Genomic DNA, 26,522 nt, shown 5'->3' with positions numbered 1-26,522 from the left:
AAGAAACATATAATTAAACTATCATCATCCGATTCAAATAGGTGCTCCAATGGGTTAAGTACAGTAATCCATGATATGGAGTCTACAATGTAAGAGTGAGATTTTCCTTATATTATTAGTCAGAGAATTTGTATCAGTTCAGCATGATGCAGATGGATCCTGTGTTCTGCAGACAGTAAGTAAACATCTGTATACTTACATAACATCACACAAATACAACAAATTGCCATAAAGGCAGGCAGTAGCTTTTGCGTATAGTTTGAGGACTGGATGAACTTTGTGATCAGTAAACTCTCATGTAGTATGTTTTGCACATTGTACTCTGGAAATACGGAGACTGAATGCAACATGTGAACTTGTAATCTTCCATGTTTAAGTCTCAAATACTCACACACAGTCCAACACACAAATACAGTACATAACAATACAATACACCAGAGGTGTGTCGTGCAGTGCTCTGCACATTTGTGTACAGAGGTAGCGCACCTGCCCGGGCATCATGCTGTCCGCGGTGCTGAAACAGTGACGTAGACCGTTCTGTTAATCACGCATCCTCTCTTCTCCTGCCATTTTTGTGCTACTGGCTAACTTGCTAATCAAGGGGTCTCCATCAGCAGGAGGCGGAGAAGACTGCAGGCGGCAGAGAGAAGCAGTCAAATCAAAGGACCTGAGTCTTCCCTGGAGAATCGGGGAGTTCCCGCACACAGGAAACTCTTGTTAGAAAGGCTACACAATGTCCGATTTCGACAGCAACCCGTTCGCAGACCCGGATTTCAGCAATCCTTTTCAGGTAGCTGACACGGCTAGCTAGCAAGCAAGCAAGCTAGTATACGCTTGAAAACCCACTGAGGCCAAACTCACTTTAGCATCCCTGCTTGCAGAATGAGCTAATCATCAAATTTTATTCCTCGATAGTTTTGTAGAGGGAGTGCCGAATAATTACATGGTCACAATTCACTGTTGCTGGGGATATCTATTGTAAACGAATTTAAAGGAATTGTGTCATTTGAGAACAAAGACACATTATGTCAACGTTAGCTAGCTGGATAGCATTAGCTCTGCCCACCGTCTGTAAACACTCGCTGGCCACTGCTAGCTTGATGGACAGTTTACCGGGTGGCTAGCTTAGGACAGGTGCATTTTTGTGCTCATATCACAGTGTTATGTACTTTCACAGTATCCAGCAAACATTTGGCTGCCTTTGCAGTCATGTAGACTAATATTTTGGAAACACAGACACGTACATCTGTTTTCGATGTTAAGCAAGGGAACAAGCTATTAATTTCTGCTACAGCTTGTATTTTATTCCACCTTTTATAAACCACACGCTTCCAGAAATCTTAAGGCTTTAATTTCAAGCAACTGTTGAGTCCCCTTTACTTGAAGCTGTGTTTATCAGGGTGTTTAAACTTGCGCGTTTTTAGCTTTTCACAAAACATGGTGGAAAGCCTTAATATTAGTAGAATACCATCATTAAAGTGAGATATTTACATGTTGTTTATGTAAACTTCTCACCGCTGATTTTCAGAAACTAAAGACCGTCTAACGGCATCTTGTGAATGAAGCTTTTGGTCTTGCAGTTTTAGTTTTAACTCCCTAAATTCCTATGTGGACCTCTCTGCCCTGTAGGATCCTTCGGTGACCCAGGTGACACGATCTGCCCCTCCTGGTGGTCTGGAGGAGTATAACCCCTTCACAGACGCCAGAACGGTCAGCTTTACGGGCAACTTCATTGATGAGTAGTGTGCATGCATGCGTTTAAGTGCTTCTTAGTCAGTGACCTCGTTTTTATCCCTTACCCTCATCCTCTTTCTCTCCTCCTCCTCTCAGTCACAGAGGATTTCAGTGACAAAATATGACTGTGGCCTAATTACACTTTTTCTTAATGCTTGCACAAATATTAACATAGAGAATCTCTGCTGGATTACAGGCAGCCCCAAGAAACACCCCCAAATCTACTCCAGCACCTTCCCAGAACACACAGCCTGCCATCATGAAGCCCACAGAAGAGCCGCCAGCTTACTCACAGCAACAGACTCAGGTAAAACACACAGGAGCATTTATATACATGTTTCACATCCAGTTTTCTTCTCATTTTTTTGTTTCAGTTAGGTTGTCAACATGTTTTTGTCATTTGCAATTCAAACTAAACATATTTGGTTAGTCGCACTATGTTTTTTCTCATCTTTCTACTAAGTTAATAATATAAAAAGAGCCGTGAGTGTGTTATAGCCATTAAACACACAGTGCCCAATGTGCAAGTGCTGAAAAGTAATTGAAAACATGGCTGTGAAACATTTCTTGGGAAGCAGTGTGTTAACATCAGTTAATGTCTAGCTTGGAGTTGATGAAGAGATGGAGTTTTTTGTAAGTATGACAAGTAAAGAGGGTCAGAGTGCAAGTGAGGTAGATAAGAGAGAAAAATCTGTCAGACAGAGGTGGACATCAACAGCTGGATTTATTCTGTAAAAGCAGGCCTATACAAGAAAAATGGAAATGTAACCTGTTAGGCCAAGAAGCACAAATGTGTAGATCATTGCATCGCTGAGGATACTCATTAACAGAAGGTCCAGAAGGACGCAAAAAAATCAAAGAAAATTTTGGCTTGATGGCGTTGTTTTTTCAGTCTCAAATTTTACCTGTGAAGAATGGTGGAGGTTTTGTTATTGGGGTTTATACGGCTCCCAAGGGAACTCTTAACTCTGACATTAATCTTTGATTTTATTGCTGACAGAAGCAACGGGATGAACCTGAATTTACAGTCAAAGCAGCTAAAATGCACTTTAGAGGGAAGATGTTGAAGTTTCCACAGACTAAAGATTTTTCAGAAAGATTAATTTACTGGTCTGAGAAAAAACTCAAGGGAGTCAACTAGGACTGTAGAACTTAAACATTATTAATAGAAATACTGCTTATGTTTTTAAGAGCTACTTTAAACAGTTAATCACATTCTTTGAAAATAAGCTAGTATTTTTAATCTTGCTGAATAAGTGGTACTTTGCACATCTTACACACAGTGCTGGATACGTTTGAAAACATGGGCTAATGTTAGCAGTCTCTCCAACAGCAGACGTCTTTCCTTACATGTCTGTGCAGAATGTAGTTGTACATTTTTCCAATCAAGTGGTTATAAGCTACTGCACTCTCGACACAGCCTAGATACGAGTGGGCTGCAAACTCACACTAGTTTGCGCAGCTGTCTGTCTCATTTCCCACCTGCTTATTTACAATTTCCCATCAGAGAAAGAGAGAGGCACTGCTTTCTATGGTGGGTCGCTTTAGTTAACCAGCATTTCTGTTGCAGACTAGCAAAAGCAGCAGTGTTCAAATATCCTTTTTTAGCTAGCTCTGTAGATCCCTGTGTACAAAAAAGAAGAGTTAAAGGTGGCTAGCGAGTCCCAGAGAACCTAGACTTTGGGCTCTATGTGTTAAAGGTGATCAAAATTGAAAAAGAACCAAAAATGTGCAACTGTCCCCATACTTGCAACACTACAACACTCTGTCCTTTCCTCTTGGTCTTCATATACTTATCTGATTTCTGATGGCCTATCAGCGGCGTAATGAGGTACTGCCTTTTCATTTAACGTTTCCTGCACCCTTTTATGTCACTGTCTTGAATAGTGTGGATCCATTTAATGACCCTTTTCCACCTGTAGCATCACTTTAGAGTTGTATAGAACTAGCTGTTAGAGGCAAGTGAGTGAACTGCAGTTGTTGATACGTTTTAAAATCAGAGCCCGTATTTTCCCTTGTTAAACTAACATGTCTGAGCTTTCCCTGAGTGACAAAACCTTTACTTACATCATTGTACTTCATGTCATACCTGACCTCTGTCAGATGTTGGATTGTGAGCTTTAAGATCACATCTGTGTTTGTCTCAGGACCAAGCGCGTGCTCAGGCTGAGTTGTTGAGAAGGCAGGAAGAGCTGGAGAAGAAAGCAGCAGAGCTCGATCGTCGAGAGAGAGAGTTACAGTCCCACGGAGCCGTCGGAGGTCAGTCAGTCCATCAGTTACCCATTTGAATCACTCGCACGCTTCAACCTCAAAGTCTGAATTCTGGGTCCCACTCAGAGCTGGACTAGCAACAGCGCTGATCTAAAAGTTGACTTCTTACCTTGACACTAACATATCGGGCGTGGCGCACAATTTGTGAAGAGCATTTTAATTCTGTGCAGGTACAGTTTTACACAAGTATGGAACAGGAAGGAAATGTTCCAGTTTAAGTTTTGCACTGTGCCAAAAAATGTCCAGTTGATCAAATGGACCAAAGTGTGTTGCTGTGTGTGAGTGCATGTGTATGTGCGTGTGGTGCAGGATGGGAGTGAAAGCGACACACAAGCTATATATCTTAGTGAATGTCTGATTTACAAAATTGGAAATTTAATACAAGTTGCATAAAATAAATAAATGGTGATTGACAAACACAGTTTTATAACGTAAAAGAAAGTATTTCTCTGTATTTGAATTAAGAAGGCATAATGTTTTAGTGCATGTTCATGTTTAAATGTACATAGGACAAATCTAATTGAAGTAGAATTGAATAGACTGAATGAAAGAAACATTTCATGTCAATCACTCATACTTTATTCACATTTACTAATTGTAGGATAATGTCCGTGGTGATAATAACTTGTAACGTATTTTTTTCTGCCTTGTTAAGATTCTTGCAAACAAATCTGTTAGTATATTTAATAATATTTTAGCTTTAGATGAAAAAGCTCAACATCCAACCACTGCTTCGTTTCTCCACGCAGGGCGGAAGAACAACTGGCCTCCACTACCGGAGAAGTTCCCTGTTGGTCCATGTTTTTACCACGACATTGCAGTGGACATCCCTGTAGAGTTCCAGAAGACTGTAAAGATTATGTACAACCTTTGGATGTGTAAGTGTACTATTTAGCACACCTCATCAATTTCTTTCTAAATTAACCACATCAAGTGGTTAATGATGCAAGTTACCTAAGAAACATCAACCGTTTGGTCATTCACAAGAATCTGTATAGAAAATGTTGCTTAGTATAAGTTTAGGTTTAATCTGAGGTTCTTTGTCATCTTTGTTTATCAGTCCATGCAGGCACGCTCTTTGTGAACATGTTTGGCTGTTTGGCCTGGTTCTGTGTGGATCCAACTCGTGGCGTAGATTTTGGCCTGGCTATGCTCTGGTTTCTGCTTTTTACCCCATGTTCTTTCGTCTGCTGGTACAGACCGCTTTACGGGGCTTTCAGGTAAGCTGAAACATGAAAAACCAAAAAGAAGAACACTGCCTTTCCACTGATATTTGGGGTCTAAGTCTCTATAAATATGTGGGTTCAGTTTTTATAGTTGAAATACAATAAATTGTATACACAGGAAGGTTGGAAAAAGACACCAAAAAAAGAGATTAGGAGAGTAGGTCTAGGTGAACACAGACCTACAGGTATGTTCTCCAAAATCATTTCTGCTTTATCTCCTGTGTCTGTGGCCGATCAAGGCTATCTTAAATAAAAACACTTACTGCCTGTCTTCTTCTTAAAGGAGCAGCTCAGGGATTTAAAGTCCCCCTTCTGTGTGCCCAGAAGAACAAGCTCACACAGCATTTCTCAAACATCACAAACTCTCAGCTTTTATAAAAACTGAACAGATGTGCACCTTCCTTTTAACACACGTAAATTAACTTAAGATAAAGTTAATAGTGTTCCAAATATGAAACTGGTAAAAAGAATTGGGCAGCTGACTTTGCCATGTTCTTACCGTGCACTTGACTATTTCACGCATAAAGGCTTTGAGAGAATGAGGGAAGGATTAAGTAATTAATGTTTAATGGAGGATGAACTAGTGGCACAGTTTGACTTTATTCCCTCCACATTGCTCTCTTACCGTTTCTTTTTTTTTCCACCGTAGGAGCGACAGTTCGTTCCGCTTCTTTGTCTTCTTCTTCGTCTACATCTGTCAGTTTGGAGTTCACGTTCTACAAACCATTGGCATCACTGGTTGGGGAACATGGTGAGTATTTTGTACTTGAGCTGATCCAGGCACCGTAGATCAGTGTGCACTGAAGATCACATTGTCATCTTGGTTTTTTTCTTTGTCTTGCCAGTGGTTGGATCGCAGCTCTAACTGGCCTGAACACCAGTATCCCTGTAGGAATCATCATGTTACTCATCGCAGCCCTCTTTACTGCTCTGTCTGTGGGCTCCCTCATTATGTTTAAAAAGGTAACACAACACAAAGACGGCATCCTTACAGTGACAAAGGATATTATTAGTAAAAGGTTTTGCTGTGACAATAGAGACGCTGTAAAAGTGAGATGTGGCACTCTGAGAAATCAGTGGGAGAATTTTGGAATGCCAAAGATGGCAGGAGTGCCGAGCAAATCGACAGCTGAAGCGGGAAATATGAGAGCCAGTTGGGCAGTGGCAGACAGATCTACTTGTAACTGTAGTAAAGAGTTAGGGTAGTGTACTCTATAATATCTGCTCTCTGGATTGCAACCTAAACGAGGTCATGATGTTCTGTATTTCGCATTTTGGGCAAAGTCACCAAATCAAATGTAAATGAAGATTCAATCAATTCAGTTTTTATGTGAAGTTGACCTCCGAAATTAAAGTTATGGCTCGTTCTCCATTCATTTTAATTGGGGCTTTGGTTTTATTAGCTTGGAATAAGTGCCCGCAAATGTTGCCAGGATGGCTGCCAATAAAGAAGACTTAAGTGGACAGAGAAGAGGGAAACATCTAAACTAGGGATCTAAAACTACAGCCCACTATGATCCTAAGTTGGCCTTTTAGTAGTGTATCTCCTCCTTTCTCTCACTATAAATTTAATCCTTGTGATGGCTTAGAACAAAGAAAAAGAAGTGCAGTCTCCACAGTGTGACTCAGTTTTTCTATTTGATAAAAAAATGTTCTTGTAGTAAATGAAACAAATCTGTTACAAAACTGCTTTTTTGACTGTTAAATCAACAAAATTTCAAAGGTTTTTATCAATTTGCAGAAAAGACTCTTTAAAATCTTTTTTTAGTTTATAGTGAAAGATCAGAGAGTTTTTACTTTGCTGGTGTTTTTAAAAAAAATCTGAAATTAATGCCACTCTCCACATTCTCCAGAGCTGTCCAGTGGACCAGATTGTATTTTTTTCCCAGCCCATTCTGGCCCCTTATGTTTGACACCCCTGGTCTACATCATCTTGTAGTGTGTTAGAAATAAGAATAGTGCTGTATGCCAAGAAGAATCAGTGCTATGACTGGACAGGAAGAGAAACATCTTTCCTATCGTGCTGTGCTGCAGTTCTTTTGGTAAATTTAAACCAAATAAATTGATTGCAACTAATTCCTTGTCTTCTTTCCACAGGTGCACGCGCTCTATCGCACCACCGGTGCTAGTTTTGAGAAAGCCCAGCAAGAGTTTGCGACCGGGGTCATGTCTAACAAGACCGTTCAGACTGCAGCTGCCAACGCTGCAGCCAATGCTGCATCCAACGCTGCTCGCGGGGCCTTCAAAGCTCATCCATAAACAGATGTGGTACACGTGCTCAGTGCTCATTTAAACACACACGCATATACTTAAACACACACACACAGAAAAAATGGAGATGCACAACTCTGGCCCTGCTGGTCCTCGGATCAAATTGATAATATTTGTGAATGTTTGCCCTGCACCGACACACTTTGCTTAAAAAGTGTGAAGCAAAATAACGGAAAAAACGATCGGAGTTGTCCATCTTCACTTTAAATCATATATCAGCTCTCCTGCATCCACCTGGTCAGCTTTTCAGTCAGGTGACTATCTGCTCACATCCCACAAAACATCCAGCAAGTGACTCAAGGTGTGCTCCGACTGTGTGAGATTTCATCGCACACGCTTGCGCACTCCTTTACTCTCCTTGTTCGTCTGTCCCCTCGAGGTGATCCTAGGTCAGGTAAAGGTCGCAGCTCGACCATACCTTATTTCTGTGAGGGTGATGACCCCGAAACAGTTTCCTGTCTGATAAATGAAAAGTGATCTGACCGTGGTGTTTTGCACATAGTTTGGTTTTCTTGCCCGTATACTGAAAGTGGCTGGGCCTCTGTGCGAATGTCTGCTTCACTCCAAGAAAATTGTGGCTCTGATTTCTTTCTTTCTTCTTTTTTTTTTTTTTTTAATATAATCCAGTGCTCCGTCATTAAGCTCTGAAAGGTAAATGGTACCTTGTCCTATATCTGTGCTTTTGTTGTGAGACAAGTACCATTCTTGTTATAGTAAAAGACAAAACAAACAAAAAAAAAAAAAAATCACAAGAATAGGAAAATGTCTGTATGTTCTTATATAAGGACCTGCCCCCCCCAACAACACCTGCCAGGTGAGCCATTTTTTTCCTGCTCTGTGTGCTACTTTGATTGACAACGTGGGCTGGGTCAGCATCTCTAGATTTGACAGCATGATAGCGGCATGCATGTTTAGCACACCCAAGGTAGCTAAGTCTTTGGCAAAGTCATTCTTCCCACTTCCTTTTGGTCCCAGCTACAAGGAGCTGGTTTTCGGTGAATGTCTGCCTACTTATCCTCCCTCGGTTTTGCTGTGAGGGCTGTTTGCATGTCTCGGTGGCTGCCTGACAGAAGATGACGGTTAAGAGAAGAAAATTGGAGGGAAAAGGGGAATGAAAATTGAATATTAGCTTTTTTTTTCCCCTTATGTGTGTATTAACGCAAAAACTGTGTGGCCCTCGGTTGTTTTTGTAGCTCCTCATACTCGAAAACTAACGCTGCTATGAATCTCAGAGGCGCTCAGTCGTGGCCTCCCGCTGTCGTGTTTCCTATTGAAAAGGATGCGTACCATTCATAGGGATCAGACCTGCCTTTTCTCACAGAAGAATCACTGTCCACAGTTCTGGATAAAGTGATAAAGCTATCATTTTTCCTGAGATTAACCTGCATACATAAACTTGTAAAAAAAACATTGACATCGTGTATATGTACACTACATAGGCTAACACTCCATTTTTGTTTTCCTCGGTCAGTAGTGAATTACTGGCATTTGAAGTTTTATAGCCAAAATAAGCATTAATATAACAGAAGATTGGACTTGGGGTGCCGTCACTATGATACACTAATTTATCTACAATAATAACAGTGTTATCCAGCACCAAGTTGTACAGACTACTGTCACTGATGTGAAATATGGATGTGGGTTTCTTCATTTTTTTTTCTTTGTGCTTTAGCACCTCTCATGATGTTGGTGAGTGTGTGAAGATGTGCATGGCAGAAGACGGGTGATAACTGGCACTACTGTTATTAAAAATGTATAGCCTGAACTTTATCGTGGACGAAATGCTGTCAGTGTTAGCTAGCTGAGGCTCGGTAATTTGTCCTGAAAGAATAAGCCTAGATCTCTCGCAGTATTCTTTTGATTTGGACGTAATTTCATCAAAATTCATTGCACATTTCTTGTTTTATGTTGAACGTAGCGCAAGAGAAAATTTTTTTTTTATTTATGGTGTAATTTAAACTGTTTGCATTTTGTTTCCTTTTTGGTTTGTGTGGGTTTTTTAATGACACTGTCATAGCATCAGCTAGATTTAAAGGTTTTTTTTAAGTGTTTAATGACTTTGCAACTTGACCTTGCAAGAGGTGTGCTTGTCGTACGAGGATGTGTGTTTATGGTCGGTATGAAAGAGGAAAAGAAATAAAATAAGCTCCCTCAAGTGTTATTCTATGTCCTGAAAAGCTGTGAGAAATCTACCAAATGTCCATACAGATTTGTTTTCAAATCTCAGTTTGTGGTGTGATTCCTTTCCATGTTTTACTTTGAGGTATTCTTTTTCCTTACATACACCCACATGAGTCCCATCTATCTATAGTTTCAAACAGTTGTTTTACAAAGCCATGCTGCAGTGGGTAATTTCTTGATGTATTTGATGAGCTGGTCAGCAGTACAGAACAATGTGTTTGAAGTTTGCCAACACAAAACTGTGTTTCGGACCTGTGACTATGTTATTTCACTGAATCAGAGAAAAAGAAAAAAAAACTCATCCAGAAAGGGACACTTGTATATTTTGTAAAGTTGAAAAATCGATCCCCATTATCAAATCACGTGTAAAAAGAAGTAATGCACTCTTGTCTGGCCTTTGTCGCATGTGAAATAGTTTGAGTTTTGTATATTTATGGTATTAACATGAAATAAAATTTCAAAGAAATGATTGTGGATTTGTTATATAATTACAAATTTATCCTCTTTCCGTGATTTAAAAACAAAACAAAAAAAACATTAAGAATGACCATGGAGAAGGGTATCTGCTCAAATTCAAACTGTGTCAAAATGAGGAAGGAAAGGTGGTCTCGGAATTTCAGAAACTGCCGTTTTACTGGGAATTTTCCACACAACAATCTAAGGTTTACAGAGGATGAACTGAAAGAGAAAAATCGGTGAGCCGTAGTTCTCTAGGCAAAGATTGTGCTGATGCATGCAGAGGTCAGTGGAGAATTATTCAGCTTGAAGCAGTGTGACCAAAGGCAACAGTAACTCTCACATCTTGGTTGTAACTGCTTGTTATAATGAACCAAAGTATGCAGAAGATAATCTCTGAGCATACAATTAAACCTTGAAGCAGATGTGCTACAGATGTCTCTCAGCTAACTAAAACTTGCTCTACCATTTGCAAGATGGTAGGCTCATTCTCATGACAATTTTTTTTTTATTCATACATCCATTCATTTATTTATTTTACTGGTCATGTTTGAATACAAATTACTATTTTTTGGTGGCATACTAAACAAAAAGTTTAAGAACCACTTAGACTCCGAAGCCCGTGACACAGTTTGCAGGGTATCATACATACATGCTTAGAGATGAAAAGATTCACGAGATTTTCAAAAGTTAAACAAATGGATTTAATATAAAATTTAAAAATTGCCAGTAAACAAAAAAAAAAACAAAAAACAACCAACTTGTTAATCATCTCATATCACTTCAGATTTACCTCACAAGCCTCTTAACACTGTTATGAGCTAATGTCCACCGTCCGTCTCCAGGGGTCAGTGTTTCATCAGGAAGTCTTGGCACAGTAGAAACAGAGTTTACACATTTCTAACACAGAGTAAAGAAGTCCTGCTTTATTTAAGCACGGGTTCTCTGTCCTCAGATATATCACCCTCTCATACACGAAGCCTCATACAGTGTTCCACTTATACTCTTTTGTTAATGTAACAAAAATAGCAGACAGTATATATTTAATCACAGTCATACTATGTGTTTGGATGTAAATCCATATCACAAGTTCACTTTCATTCTGCCTACTTGCTCTCAGAAAACAACACTAATGGAATTATTGCACATCTACAATGAATAAAAGCACTGCATCACATGAATCCTAACATATACAGAAACATTTAAATGGATGAATTAGAAATTAATACAATATGCAGCAATGTGAAATGATTTAAAGGCAGAGTGCAAAATAAAATAAGCTCCAATTGGAAAACCATCAAACTGCAATGGAGGTTCACTTTAATCAGCTTTGCAAAAGTGTCCAAATCACTCACGAGTGGGTATGAAGTGTAATGACCCAGTGGGAGGTTTTTTCAATCCTTATCTTTTCCTTTTGGGCACCTTCACAAAGCCAGACTTGTGTTTATGGCTTTCTGCATGTCATACGGTATTTCATGATAAACCACCTGCTTCATCTTGCTGCTTTAGCCCATCACGAAGCCACACACAATGAAACATCTGGCAGAGCTCTGTTTTCTTTTGTTTGTTTCTGCATACGCACACACAAACTGTTATTAAGCTACACAATCAGTTAAACAGGAGGAGCTCCCTTTGAAACTAAAAATCCCTTCTGTGGTGATTTTCAACTTAAAGCGTTTAAAAAGAGTCTCAATGTCCTGCTACCACAGAATCAGAGCACATAGGCATTTAAGAAACCTCAAGTTAATGTCTATCACCAGAAGTGGCAAAAGTACAGATTTTCTTTACTCAAGCATTATTATTAATAAAATATTTGTACAAGAATGTTGCTGGGTATTTGAGTTGTTGAATCTGGTAGTGGTTAGTAATCGAACCCTATGAATGAACATAATGATGGTTAAAACAAATAAACTGCCTTTCTGGCCGTGTTTAACATGTTAAATCTAAAAACCTATCCACTGCCAATCCAATTTATTTCACTAACCTCCTGCTATTCCAGCAAAAAAAAAAAAGTATAAGTATATAAGTTTTCCTCCTTCTCCAGCTTTACCAGAGATTTTTAAACTGAAGTTCTAAAATGGGGGAAGCATTTCATTCCCTTTTCAACTGCTCATCAGGTAGTCTCCATCACGAGAGAGTAATTGTTTTTTTTTTAAAGTCGGGGGGGGGGGGGGGGGGGGGGGGGGTGTTATTAAGGCCGTTTACAACAATCAGCTGATTTTATCCAGACTATCACGAGGGGGGAAGAAAATCCCCACTGAGAAACATCTGTCCTCCCTCCACGAAGTTGTAGTCCACATCAGAGAAATTACACCGTGGGTGATCTTCTGCAGCTTCCCGGGTTTTCTAAAGGCTCAGAGCAGGCAGATCAGACTTTTCCCATCCTCAATCTCCTCCTGAACTTTATCGCTGGAAGTAGCGATCTCGGCCTGTGCAGACAGAACGGCACACAGGAAGGTTGCTAGCGTTCCTCCTATCGCTGTGTAGAACGCCCAGCCAAGTGAACAATTAAATGGTCGAAACGGCAACGCATCGGAGCCACAGTAGAACTTCACCTTCTCTGAACCCCAACCAGCAGGGTACAGCATGAGGCCGACCATCAGTAACAGGCCTGGAGGAAGAGCAGGTGATGATATGAGGGGTTTAGTCATGTCAGAGCTGAAGGTTTGAACAAATCGCAGTGCAGGTGGGAGAATAGTGAGTCAACTTTGCTAAAGACAACACCAATTTTTCAGCTGACGAGCTGATTTGTAATGGGTGGAGAGAACTCCTTTGACCCTCATCCTCAGTGGTGATATCACGTAATTACAGACTACCTACTCAATAAAGCTGGGCAGTCAAACCCGCCTGTGTGATTCATTGCAAAATATACAGTGGTAAGATTAATAAACTTGGGAAAGTATGATGAACATCAGATGTTGTAAAGTCAGATGTTGTAACTTGCCAACACAAAAGCAGTACTGACATTCCTTACAGACTATGGCATGATTTCAAAACTGAGCTCGAACAGCCTTGCTTGCACAGACTTGATGTGATAGACGCTATACTGGCATATTAGCAATAGCTCTGGAGCAAGTGATATGCAGCTCCTCAGTTTCTTGAATTTGACCATGATTCAGCACTGCTATTCTTGAAATCAGTTCCTGTAACATACAACATCTAGTATTAATGGTGAATGAACCCAGTAGATTCATGGCAATGAAAAAAGAAGAAAAAAAACTTAAATTCATGTATTTGTTGTATGTTTGTAGCCTCATGGCAAGTCAGCTATAATAAGTTCAAGCCCACTGCAACCCTAAATTCAATAAACAATTATGGAGGGTTGGTTTGCAGGCTTGTTATTTTTCTAAGAGTAAATATATGGAAACTCAGAAACTTTGTGTCTGGACTCAAAAATGAATCTGTCTTGATTGAGACTGGTCTTTTTAATAAATCCTTCTGTTTATAATGTTTCTATTTTACTACTTTATTTGACACCTGACTGTGTTATAGTATATTAATTGTTTATTTTTATTGCCATTTGCTGGATTGAGGTATGATTTCTGCCACCTATCCAACAACTATTCTTCATCTTCATCTTTCACGGGCGGTCGTTGCTCAAGAGTTGGCAGTTTGCCTTGTAATCGGAAGGTTGCCGGTTCGAGCCCCAGCTCCAGTGGTCAGAGGGCCTGGTGGTGCCAGTGTCCAGCAGCCTCGCCTCTGGGGCCCCCCAGGGCAGCTGTGGCTATAATGTAGCTTGTCATCACCAGTGTGTGAATGTGTGGATGACTGACTGTGTAAAGTGCTTTGGGATCCATAGGGACTGAGTAAAGCGCTATACAAACACAGACCATTTACCATCTATTTGTGTCATATTTGTATAAATCATAACGACCAATAAATATGAACACTTAAAAAAAATGTTTTTCACTGAGAAAACATAGGGAATTGTAATCCCCGCATTTAAGTTTCTTTTTAAAAAAAGAAGGCTAGAAATGGCCAGCAGAGGGCGACTTACATGGTTACAAAAAGATGTCCTGATCTCACGAAACCCCTTTTATGGTGAGTTTATGGTCCCAATTCTTAGTTTCAGTTTTTTATTATTATTATTATTTAATAGAACATGATTTCAGTTTGTGTCTTTTTAAAAAAAAAAAATAAAAAAAAAAATAAAAAAAATAAAAAAAAAAAAAAAAAATATATATATATATATATATATATATATATATATATATATATATATATATATATATATATATATATATATATATATATATATATATATATATATATTTTTTTTTTTTTTTTTTTTTTTTTTATTTATTTATTTATTTATTTATTTTCATTTTGTATACTATGAGATAAAAACCTAAAAAAACTTAGATATGTAATTTCTGAAATCAGTTTTCATTGATATTTTGTAAACAGTAGACTACATACTAGTATACTCTGGGGTGACCCCTTAATCTGACTGGTAACTGGTTTTACTCCAGCAACTTTATTATATATGCCCTTTCATACTATAATTTATTTATGTCATAAAATAAAAAACATTTCAATTTAGTGGAAGCTGTCCTCAGAGCATAGTTTACATATATATGAAGGTGGGAGGGGGCACATGATTACTTTCTGTAACAAAGATACTTAACACATACATACAGATTAACAATTTACCTGCAACAGCCTGAAGCAGTCCACAGATGTTGAATATGCTCTTCTTCAGGATGCTCTGAAAACACAGGCTGAAGATGGAGATAAAGGCCACACACCCAAGCACTAATGTCCCCGCTGCCAGAAACAACATGGCAGCCTGCCAGAAGCCGCTGGCCACTTCTCCAAATGTCGTGGCATAGGGCCCACAGTTCACCTGCGAGGTCCCAATACGAAGGCAGCGGTTGTAAAGGCCGAGAGATGGCCGGTACTCTGAGTCCACTCCTGCCCTGGTCCCGCTGGTGTCATTCCGAGGCGATCCCAGCAACCAATCCGGGCTCATGAATGCAATGAGCTCAGCAAAGGCCACTACAATGCTGAGTAGGGTCCACAGCATGGAACGGCATGTTACAATAACATGGCACATGGCTTTAGCTCAGAGAAGGTAAAAAACAATGATGAAAAACTTAATAAAAATTCTTGAAGCCCTTTAAGCTATTGGAGAGTTTCAGTTCCCTTCCTTAGAAAGAGAAAGGTCTGTTAGGTTCCCTGCGCAGATCCAGATGGGCTGCTGATCTTATCCTCTCAGAGCAGATGTTGTCCCTTCTCTCACCTCTTCTTTGCCTTCTTCCTCTTTGAGGTAATGTTTGGCTTCAGACATCCCAAATGGCAACAACGCACCAAATCAGCTTCCTTTAGTCATGATACCGCCTGAACAGCAAGCCTAAATGAACAGAGACACACTGAAGTCAGCAACACAACAAGGACAGGGTGTAAGAAACATCTACAAATGATTCTCCAGCAACTATGAATCATCACGCTCCTCCTTAGGCTTTCCAGATGACAAACAGTGTCCAATTTGTACCCTCTGTCATCAAACATTCATCCTTACCAAAAACCTACTCCCAAAGCGCTACTTTAAAGTCAAAAACAGCTTGTTATGAGTGTGTAATAAGGCAAACTTCCCAGTGTGTGCTAGAACAGTCATGATGAATCACAATGCAGAGTTTATTCTGTCCTCGTTTTACTCATGGTAGACATCTGGCTGGTTGATTTTATCTGCAATGGGATAGAAACTGTGTTTTGCCACTAAGGAGGTGTTAGCGCAGAGCAGTACAAAACTCTGTTACAGCATGCCACATTTGACAGAATCAAACAAAAGCCACTTTCAGTATTCACTAAAGTGGGTGGCTCCACATTTTTGATTTGGTAGATTTTATTTTTGGCCGGATGCCTTTCCTGATGCAACCCCCAAGGAATTTGTGTCTCCTCCTGGAATCAAACCATTAATCTTTCACTTGGGAAATGTGTAAACCACTACACTATGGAACCACTGATAGAATCACACAATATAATGTGCCATATCCTCGCCGCTGTCACAGGCAGACACAACATCAATGGGATCCTTCAGTTCACTGCTTAAATTACAGCCTGAATAAATGAATGTACATCAGCATTAGTTACTGGCTTTCATTAAGCTTAGCAAAGCAAAATGCATTTCTTTGTTCTTTATTCAACAGAAATAAAATCTGTATTAGTGCAATGGCCAGAAGTCCCAACAATCAATGGCACTGTTGCTGCATTATGATTTACTTGCTGTGACCAGATTGGCCTCGACGCATCCTTGGTCTTAGGGGAGCAATGAAGTTTCTTGGAAACCCTCTGATGTCATGAACCAGCTGCATGATACATACAGAAAAATATGCAGGATGTGTTATCTTCACTATCTTGGCAGATCTCACTGGTAGATCCAAGGGAAACCTGTGTCTGTGCATTCCCCCAGACAATATTTAAAGATTTTGTAAAAAATAAACTAAACTAACTAAACCTTCATTCATTTTCTAGTTCTGCAAAAGCAAAGAACTAAAAAAAATTCATGTCTTTTGTACAAAGGGAGTGGGAGATATTTCAGAGATCTCAAAATCTGGAACCATAAAACCAAACGAATATTTTTGGCACAGCTTGGCACCACTGGAGTTAAGACAGAAGGGGTTCTCCCGTCTGTATCAGTTATGAGAAGCCATTAGTCAAGCACTTTATAGAGCCATAACTTTCACATAGAAGGGAGGAGAGGCTTGTTTAACTAATAAGAGTCAATGTTATTGCTCTAATTCTTGCTGAATGTGTCATTTTGCCAGTGATGAAAAGTTCAGCACAAAAAAAATTAATTAAGAGCTATAAGTCACTCTGGTGACCTGCCAGGAATACTCCAAGTACAGCACCAGGAATCACATAATCAACCCTCCAGCCTCAATTAAAGGCGATAAATCATTACACCACATCTGTCACGATCCAAGTCATTTCAAGGCAAAACACTTCAGGAATTTCCAGACCAAGTATTATCTGTTACCCCTACACCGAATCACGTGAAGTCAGGATTAACCAGATCATAACAACAAAGTCGAAGCATGACGACATTTGAGTAGCAGGTATGAGATTTGGAACGGTTAAGCCGTGATTCAGTTCAGGGGGATTCAGTCATGTCTGCAGTCCCCTGTTGTGTTTGAAAGTCATGGCAGGATGTGTTTGTAGTTTGTGCACAAGTCTGCTTTGATTTTACTTGGACGGTGAAGCCGTCTTAAAGATTCCTAGTTAAATCTCATCTCGTCTGCTTGCGCTTGAGCAGAATTTTAGTGCTTCAGGACACTTGAACTTTATTCTCTTACTACTATCTCACACACTAATTAGAGATCACACAAAATTCCAGCTAAAGTACACTGTCTACAAATAATTACCCAGAGGGAGGTTAAACAGAGGGAGTGCATTTCAATTACAACTGGGCTGAGTAGAGATGAAGAAGATCCGCCAACATCACTGGTCGTTTTCAGCCCCATAAGGAAATGGCAGAAATAAACAGGAAGCATCAGTGTCTGTGCAAACGTTTTAGAGATTCACTCATGCATTGTGAGGATGACCTGTCAAACTACCCATCTAAACACAGTGTGTCTGAATGAGCTGTGAATCCGAATTTCAGGGAATTGTAGCTGTAAAGAAAAGACCGAGAACAATATAAGCAGGTATTTGAAGTGTGTTTATGTGTTTGAGGATGGTTTAGGGAGTGCCCTATTCTATTACAGTCCTTGAGATTGTTCCAGGCCTCTTCACACACACAATGGCTCCTTATTGTTATCACCGTTACCATTTGGCAGTCATATCACACAACAGCACTCACCGCACAGGCAACTTTTTAGCTCTATTTATAGAAATCATTACAATACAGAAATGGTGTTTTTAAGTGCGTGTGCATTGTGAGAAAATCAATGCGTGTTAATGTGGCTCTTTCAAGCGCACATAATCATGTGCGTACATTTGTTTGCATGAGCTTTTGTTTTTGGCTACACAGTCTACACTTTTAGTTCCTCTGGAGTTTGAGCCGTCTGTTTGCAGCTGATTATAACCCATCCAGCCTGAGCATGGTGCTCTCTGTTAAGACTACAATGCCCACAAATTAGCAGCTCTGTACAGAGATGGAGCCTACAAAACATACCTCGTCGAGGCAGTCAGCAGGCACCGTGTGATCTCTCTCAGCTACTACAGGAAACCTCTTCACTCACAGCTCGTCTTCCGCTCTCTAGTCTCAAAGAGCGCTGTCAGAATTAAGCCTTAAAAAGTTAATGTTACACTTTTATTAGGCCCAAGTATTTTGAAGTATTATCTATGCTTGTATTTAACTCAAAATTGTAGAGCGCATACAAATTAATCTGCAAGTAACTCATTACTTGCAGATTAATTTGTCTGACAAAGTCAAAGAAAAACATCTACAAAAAGCCCATTTCTTTCCGGGGTTACCAAGCTTGGCTGATCAATACTAATACAACCGCTATATAAATGCAATCCACTATTATTATTATTATTATTATTATTATTATTATTAGTACCAACTTGTTGATAGGCATTTGCCTGAGTCTGTGGATGTATGCATGCATATATATGCACATTCTGTGCATAAGAGTGCTTACTGCAGTATTGTTGAGAGAGCATAAAGGTCACTACATCCTGAAATTGATGAATACTTTCCGCTTGTTTGGTGGTTGTTCTGGGAAAGCGCTTGAACAGCACTTCCTCAGCAAGGTCAAGATTTTCTGTGTGTTTATATGAGCACTGGGGAGGAGTATTTTACACTTAACGGCACATCAGACACTCAGAAATATGACTTATTCATAACCCGGTGATCAAGGCGCTGTGGGTGAGAGGCCTTTGCTTCCCTGTTGCTTTTGATAGATACATATCTTGAAACAGGCAGATCTTTGTTACTGCAGTTCTCTCTGTGCTTGTGGAGTCGCTCTCATATGCATCATCCCCAACACCGACAGACCGTGGAGACTCTTTCATGAATCCTCCCTGATGCAGAGTTTGATGTTACGGTAGATATGCAACAGGATGAAAGATGTTCAGCGGTAATGTGGTTCTGGATCTGATCTCGACCTGCTTTATCCCACGCTGCTCTCCTGTCCTGACACAAACCAAGCCTGCTGCACAGCATTACAAGCATGTAGAGAGGGCCCCGAGCCAACTTACACACAGCCTTCTAATACTTCATTCAACAAGCCAACATGAACAGTCTCCTTGCTGCTACGAGACAAACTTTCTCTCATGGAATTTACAAAAAATGCAGTCTGTGGGCCAACAGCCAGCCATGTGGACCACAGGTTAGACATGAAACCTGTTGTTCAAGCAGTTTGTATGCCCAGTAAAGTTTCTACTAATGAAACGAAATGTCCGTTTGACTCCAAGCCCCAGATAAAGCAGCAGATACATATGTGGGTCAGTCAGCTAGCCGTTAGAGGAAGCCGCTGAGGAGTTAATTGGTCTGAGATATCAGCAACAGTGCTGGTATCATGCCAAGGTGCTGAGGTAATGAGTGCAGGCCACTGTAGTCTGTTCTGAAGGGTGAAAAGTGAATGAGGACTGAAGGTGGGTGGTTAAGAGATCTAAAGCATGCTGACCCAGATTATTTGGTAAAGGGAGGATAGACACAGCCATTAAAATGGGAAACAAAGTCCATTCATTGAAGATGTGAGAGACAATGAAAATGCTATTGTTTTTCTGTGATGAGCCTGTTTAGAAAAGCATGTTTGAGCTGGTAGATCAGCCGCCCATAGCAGATGACCCCCCCGTTAATTTGGATAGAGATCCCCCAGTAGCAAATTTTTCATAACCTAAACCATAAGCCCTAAGTCGAGCTCTGCTCTGCGCTGCTCCTCTGGAAGTAAGGGCCTCATAAAAGGCTGACTCACTATCTTTAGGGCAACACAAGGGCTCATACAATATGTGAACAGCAAGCACACTCAAATGATAAAACTTTCTGTCTGCATCATCACAAATTAGGAAAATGAAAAATAAATATGATACTAAAGCAGTTTGATGCCAGTCAGAGTTGGGCGGGATCAAACGTGTCCTTCTACCATAAAAGAATGCAAGCAGCTGAGCTCCATATGACGCAAGTGAGAATGGAGCAACGCATCCACCACCCACGCCGGAAAAAATATATTAACCGCATGTCTTTATTTTCCAATTAATTCCAGTACATTATTAATAAAAGCTTCTTGGTGCTTCATCAAGACTCATCATCACTTGTGGCCTTCAGTGTAGACTTGTAAACTTTTATCAGTGCTCATTTTTATCTGCTGAACAAAAACACATCAACGCCACGCTCTCTTCACCTCCAACAAACTTGTGAAACCAAGACCATGTTTACCATCGCAAATGTCAGCTGTTTAAACAAAAAATTAAGAATGAAAAATAAGAGATGTTGCAAACAGAATTAATACGTTTTACCTAGTCCTTTGATTGCCACACCTAAACTTATAGCCTCAGGGGATTAACCATCCACCTTACTGCAGTGAGTGCTTCAACAAGAGAGCTGAGAGCACCCAAGAGTGAGTCACACAAGGCATACCAAGCATAAAAGACAATAAGTGCAAGATAAGTTTGATTTCTTTGGTTTACTTGCTCAATTGTCCCAGATATTATGAAACAAGAGCTGTTCTCATCAAGAATTCTCTCTTGCTAACCATAACCATGTGAGCTGCTGCTTTTGCTGCCCTCCATAAAGAGCGGAATGAAAGAGCTGCAGGAGGAGAAAATGTTTCCCATGGATAGGCATTTACCACAATTTGTGTCTCATAACGTCTGCCACTGAGTGATGGCCACCATCAAATGCATGTTTAGCGCTCCAGAGTGAGTTAGATTTATTTTGCAGGCCCAGATTAAACACAATAAAACATTTCAAGCTGCAGAAGACTATTACTGCTGATGAACAAACGCCAGCAGTTCTAACTTTCATATACAACCACTGGACCTAAGGTTTCGATGACAATAGAGGGGCCCAAAAATGTAAACAATAAGTCAACAGCGAGAAGCCCTCCAACATCATGCCATAACAATAGATCCCACTTCACTGACAAACAAACACAAATACACAATCATAAACGGTCCCAGCCTGTGCTCACTCAACCTGGCTATAATCGCATCAAAAAAAACACATGACTTCCCCACAGAAAAGTATCAGCCAGGCTCATTTGTGCGCATGTGTGTGTGTGGATGTGCCAAAAAAACAGAAGAAAAATCAGCAGTCTTCATCTGGTAGACTTCAACTCAACAAAGGCAACACAAAGCCATGCCGACACCATTCCCCCCCTTACTCACTCTACCTCTCCAAGACATGCCACCGTTGGCCCAGAATGCACTTCTTCACTCTCAAAAACAGGTCGCCATGGCCCCTAACCTATTCAATCTGTGCAACACCCCGGCCTCTCACTCCCCATGCAAACTCTGTTGTAGCCTCACAGTTTGTGATGCACAAAGTCAGTAAGTGACCCTCACATTTCACTTACACAAAGACATGCATGACGCGGACTAGCTCTACCCCTTCAGCCGTCCCGCTCTCCAGTTTGTTTCTGAAAGGATGATTGACGTACACACAATCTATTCCTTTCTTTTCTATTTTTTCCTTTCCTTAAAAGATCATAAGAGCTTTGGCATGTTAATTAGATTTGTATTCTATAAAACTACTATAAACACTAATATATCCATTTGGAAAGGATTTAAATACTAAAATCCCTTCAAATCCTTGTTTGTATATGTATGTGACATTTCCTCTCACTGCATTCACACTCTGAGATTTACATTCAGTTAGCAATGAGAAATGTATCAAAACACACGGACGAAAACAATAATTACAAGGAGGTAAAAACAAAAAAGGCCACACAACACAACTATGTTAGTCTATGAAAAGAGTTCCATAAATAACTTGAGTATCCAGCTGTGGCTGCCTCTAAAGGTTTACATATCAAAGAATGCATGAAGGACAGTTTACAATCACACTCAGTAGAGAACAGGAGTCTCCAAGAAGGAAGCAAAATCTAAAGGACAGCAACAATGTGAAGAACTGTGTGGCGTAACTGGATATAATAATGGTTTTATCTACAATAATTAGAAGTCTGTCAATCGTGACCCTGACTCAACACGTATGCTTATGTTAAAAACTAGTTTTATCACAGCCTGATAAAAACCTCAATAAATAAATATGACTTACGATATTTCCTGCATTCACTAGAAGCACAGCTTGTATTTTCACCGGGGAAAAAAAAGCAAAGAAAAAGACATCTCCCTTGGCTATCATCAGCACATTGCTCCATTCAATGACACCTAACAAGTTTGCGCTTGTCAAAACTCACTCATAGGAAAAGAGGGCAGGCTAGAGCAATCACACTGAAGGAAATTACGGCAGAACTACATAATCTTTTAAAAGGTCACTGGAATTTGTTGAACATTGCACGTGTAAGTGCAAAAAATGCAGTACTGATCATTGGATGAGTCACAATGAGAAGTCCTCACTGAAAGTTAGTCATAACTCCCTTTTGTCATTATTATTGCTAAAGTTTGTTCTTGATGTCAGCTTGAGTAAACACTGCAGATGTTTCTTGATTTGTTTGGTTTATGATGTAGCACCACTTCCCCTCACAGTGCAACAGTGTGTCAGGCAGAGAGAATATTACTCCCTGGGTGGCTTTCCAAAGATGGACCTCCACCCTGCACCGCACTTCAAGGACACGGGGTTGTGGTGGAAAGGGAAGGGGACAAAGGGCTGCTGTGCGGACATGTGCGAAATACAGATAAAGAGGTGAAAACCATTAAAATATTGACGTTTTCAACCGCTGCCACATGCTGCATCAGAACACGGAGCCAGCTGCAAGTGCAGATAGCTCACTCTGTGAATAAATGCGGTCTTAACGCACAATCCTCCAAGAAGTCTTAAAGTAGCAACATGCCTGTGTATTACAACTCAGCGAAGCATGCGAACTCCAAAAACGTACAGCTGCGAATAATCAATGAAAAGCTTTCCGACGAAAGAAATCAGCTGACACATGAACGTTAGGCTGAGCAGCGATTGATTTACAGCTGTGCTTTAATGGTATTTTCAGCAGTGAGATTCACATCTGCCGGCCAAAAGCTGTGTCATTGCTACAAACTCTTCTACTTACCGAAGTCGAAAAGCGGAGAAGTTTTGAAACACTGCTTCGTTTCCCGGGGCAGCCCAGCTTTCCAAGCACTCATTCACTCCTTTCTTCGGGACTCTCTCCTTCTCCCTCCCACAAACCCGCCCCGCTACCATCTGACGCCATCCTTTCTCCCCCCCAGTTTACGCCCCTCTCTCGCCTCCCCCTCTCGCTCCCATCCCCCACCCCCGCCGTGTGCCACAGAGAAAGTAGACGAAAAGTTGTAGCGATGATTAGAAAAAAAATGACTATTTCCTGGATGTTCTTATTCTCAGCTCTTCAATTAAACGCGTCGAGAACGATCTACGAACTCCTTTTTTGTCTGTGCAATGAAATTCAGTTTTTTAAATCTTAATGGGTACTGCTAAAAACACATAAGTGTAGACATATCATATATTGCGTATATTTAGGTGAGATATCATTTTACATAATGTTATTTTACTGGGATATTTGATTATTTATGTTCAGTCTGACCAATGAAATAGTCCTGGATAAATATTATCATTATGAAAAAGTGCGCCTTTCATGCTTTTTATGTTGAGGTCAACATACGTTTGAGTTATCCATGTGAGCCAAACGCCTTTTTTTGGTGTTGCCTCTGTATGATGTTACAAAAACAGAGCGATATACCTAATATTGGCCTCGCAGACACACAGCTCTGGCTGTGATTACAGCAGCAGCTGTTCAAAGCTTTTCTTTATGAGGAGGGGCCAATAAGAAGAAAGAAAGAGAGCTGCTAAAGTGGTTTAAGACATGATGAGAGGATAAGCTGGGTGGCAGCACTGAGGCTGAGTGTGAAAAAAAATAAGGAATTATTAAAAAGGGAAACTATATGGAGCTGTACATGAGAATAAGAAGTTCTCCTTAAAAAGCTGACAACAGATAAACATTTTGCTTGTGATGACTTGTGATTTGGATTTTGACTTTAACGCAACAGTTCAGCAACAAGATATCATCCTGAAACCAGTTTGCCAAATATGGAGCTAAAACCAGGAGCTGTTGGTTTAGTTTAATAAAACACTGTGTAAACAAAAAAACAGAAAAACAAAAGGTTTTAAACTGGCTTTTATGAGACCACGATAACTGTTTTAATCATTTTATCAAATATTTCTTTAAATGCATAACATTGTTACCAAAATCTTTAAGGAGTAAGGGTTTGTGATTTGAATGTTTATAAATGGTTTAAAGCGCTTGAGCTGATGGCCGCTGGACTCCTTTTAGGTTCTTGTATATGTTTTCTTCAAGCTTTTTCTGAGTTGAAGATGCCGTTCAGATAAGAGACTAAACATCTTCAACAACCTGAAAGAAGTTTAGTTGCCTTTGATTTGAGTACTTTAGACTTAACATGACTGAACTGGAAGACTGAGAACTTCAACAGATGATGCTTGTGAATGGTTTTGCATTGATTGGATCAGGTTGGCATCAACGTATAACTTAAGATAGCCTTGACTACCAGACATTTAAGGCACCAGAACAGCCTTAAAAGCTTCCCTCTGCATGTTGAGAGTAGTTTGACCTAGAGCCACGAGCCACTCTTAAACATGTTATGACAGTGAGGTATAATCAAACTGCTAAAACTTGAGGAAGACCTTCACTCTGTGAAAATTATAAAAGGAACAAATGCACTGCAGGGTGTTTTTAAAGGACTGTGTGTTGTGCACCGATAGTGTTGTGTACTGAAAGTTAAATTCCTTTATAAGTGTGTTTGTAAAAACAGCCTCATGCTGTCATAGCCAATTTTTCTCAGATCCCTGTACTGATTTCTGGTGTGTCTAATGATGTTTAAAATACATATGCATGTTTGACTGTAAGTCTGTTGCTCATCAGAAAGGCGCATCATCATCATCATCATTATTATGGCCTACATACTGTATAGCTGTGAACACTGAACCACTGCTGCAACAGGCACAATTAAAATCACAATTAAAATAAAAATAAATAAACGAAAGAGAAAAGAGAAAGAAAATGTAGTTTCAGTTTTAATTTCTCTGTATGTTTTATACAATGAATGTTATCATTTACCATTTAAGGAAACATTTAAGGAAAGTTGCACATAGTAACAGAAAATTACCAGAACATTTTCTTTTCTTTTGTTCCTGTTGGATTTTTTTGGTTTGTTTGTTGGGTTGTTGTTAGGGTTTTTTTACAGCGTGCGACCTCCCACAGTGCACTGCACATGTAGTTTAAATACCATCACTGATCTTTATTAAGTTTTGCCTGCTCTCTCCTGTAGTTTATGCATTCAGCGGGCTCGTTGTTCTCCTCTTTTCTGCCTTTTCTTTCCCCCCAGCTGCAAGCTGGTTACAGCAGATTGCTGCCTCTCCTTCAGAGTAGTTTTGCTTGAATTTGCTGTCTGTTACAGAGGAGCTATTCCTCCCCAGTGTTGTTAAGTTCAACTTATGATAGGAAGCGCCTTAAGGTGACTGCTGTAGTCTCAAGCTTCAAGCCACTTTACACTGTTTGATAACACTGACTTCAACTTAAATCTTTTTTAATTTCACGGGATTGCGTTTTTTGTCTTATTTGTCATACACCCTTCTTATTCAGTATAAGACAAAAGCTCTAAAGCTTCTCATTTTAGTAAGAAAAGACGACATACAGTCTTGACACAGTCCAGTTTGTATGTTCTAGTATTACATGTGTCACTATGATATATACTGTTTGGGTTTTCTTTCTATATTTTGGGTGTTTGTGACGACCACACTGTTTTCCGCTGCATTCCTGTTGCATACATTTTGAACAAGCCATACACAAAACCTAATAAAAAAATAAAGCCAAGAAACTCCTCTTCCAGGCCTGCTAACTCCAGCTTTCATTTAGTCTCTGGAGTGATGCAGTGGGAGCTTTTTCTTTTTTTTTTAAGAGCTGCCGCCCTCGTGGCACTCTTCACAGACTCACACTTTACAGTTTGTCTCCTCACTCACACAGTGCCACAGTTCTGCGCTGCAGCCGAGCCACTGTATCATTTGGGTTGCCCTGCCTTCAGAACTTCCTCTTTCCACACCAGTGCTGTTTGTGTGTCTCATCTTGGTGAGAACACTGTGGGAGGCAGATAAGTCTGTAAATAGAGACGTGTGGTCATGACATAGGAAGACGTTCTTAGCTGCTGGGTAACTCCATGGGAAATGCAGACAGGACTTGGGAGACACTGGGAAAGATGAGTGGGTTTGATGGTTAGTGACTGTGGGGAGGAAGTTATGATGATGCCATTCCTGGTGCATGTGTTTACAGATTTGTATGTGGGTGTGTGTGA

The 26,522-nt window shown here is 40.1% G+C and overlaps 2 protein-coding genes across 5 annotated transcripts; one reads left to right on the top strand and one right to left on the bottom strand.

Moving 5' to 3' along the window:
* The first annotated feature begins 544 nt into the window (after positions 1 to 544).
* Positions 545 to 10,152, top strand: LOC101488005 (secretory carrier-associated membrane protein 1). Of its 4 annotated transcripts, XM_004547075.3 has the most exons (10): positions 546 to 790; positions 1,630 to 1,710; positions 1,931 to 2,041; positions 3,554 to 3,565; positions 3,882 to 3,993; positions 4,755 to 4,883; positions 5,066 to 5,225; positions 5,881 to 5,982; positions 6,077 to 6,194; positions 7,329 to 10,152. In XM_004547075.3, exons 1-10 carry the CDS (start codon positions 734 to 736, stop codon positions 7,488 to 7,490), a joined length of 1,044 nt encoding a protein of 347 aa, XP_004547132.1. In that variant the 5' UTR covers positions 546 to 733; the 3' UTR covers positions 7,491 to 10,152. The 4 variants fall into 4 exon arrangements, with proteins under 4 accessions (XP_004547134.1, XP_004547132.1, XP_004547133.1 ...); XM_004547077.3 differs by lacking the exon at positions 1,630 to 1,710 and having other exon boundaries at positions 545 to 790; XM_004547076.3 differs by lacking the exon at positions 3,554 to 3,565 and having other exon boundaries at positions 547 to 790.
* A 667-nt stretch (positions 10,153 to 10,819) lies between these two features.
* Positions 10,820 to 23,378, bottom strand: LOC101487725 (LHFPL tetraspan subfamily member 2a protein). The gene is made up of 3 exons (XM_004547074.5): positions 23,255 to 23,378; positions 14,793 to 15,492; positions 10,820 to 12,750 (listed from the first exon to the last, which is right to left on the bottom strand). Exons 2-3 carry the CDS (start codon positions 15,193 to 15,195, stop codon positions 12,494 to 12,496), a joined length of 660 nt encoding a protein of 219 aa, XP_004547131.1. The 5' UTR covers positions 15,196 to 15,492; positions 23,255 to 23,378; the 3' UTR covers positions 10,820 to 12,493.
* Positions 23,379 to 26,522: the final 3,144 nt, after the last annotated feature.

The sequence above is a fragment of the Maylandia zebra genome, linkage group LG12 (genome assembly GCF_041146795.1).
Source record: "Maylandia zebra isolate NMK-2024a linkage group LG12, Mzebra_GT3a, whole genome shotgun sequence".
Lineage (NCBI taxonomy): Eukaryota > Metazoa > Chordata > Actinopteri > Cichliformes > Cichlidae > Maylandia > Maylandia zebra.
This window is presented reverse-complemented; position numbering and strand designations above follow the sequence as displayed.

What these genes read in the sequence shown, in the direction of transcription:
- LOC101488005 (XM_004547075.3), top strand. Translation starts at nt 734, where the DNA reads ATGTCCGATTTCGACAGCAACCCGTTCGCAGACCCGGATTTCAGCAAT. An exon ending in CCGCTTTACGGGGCTTTCAG is followed by an intron (nt 5,226 to 5,880) that starts GTAAGCTGAAAC and finishes TTTCCACCGTAG; the next exon opens with GAGCGACAGTTCGTTCCGCT. An exon ending in CCCTCATTATGTTTAAAAAG is followed by an intron (nt 6,195 to 7,328) that starts GTAACACAACAC and finishes TTCTTTCCACAG; the next exon opens with GTGCACGCGCTCTATCGCAC.
- LOC101487725 (XM_004547074.5), bottom strand. Translation starts at nt 15,195, where the DNA reads ATGTGCCATGTTATTGTAACATGCCGTTCCATGCTGTGGACCCTACTC. An exon ending in ACTGCTTCAGGCTGTTGCAG is followed by an intron (nt 12,751 to 14,792) that starts GTAAATTGTTAA and finishes CTCTTCCTCCAG; the next exon opens with GCCTGTTACTGATGGTCGGC.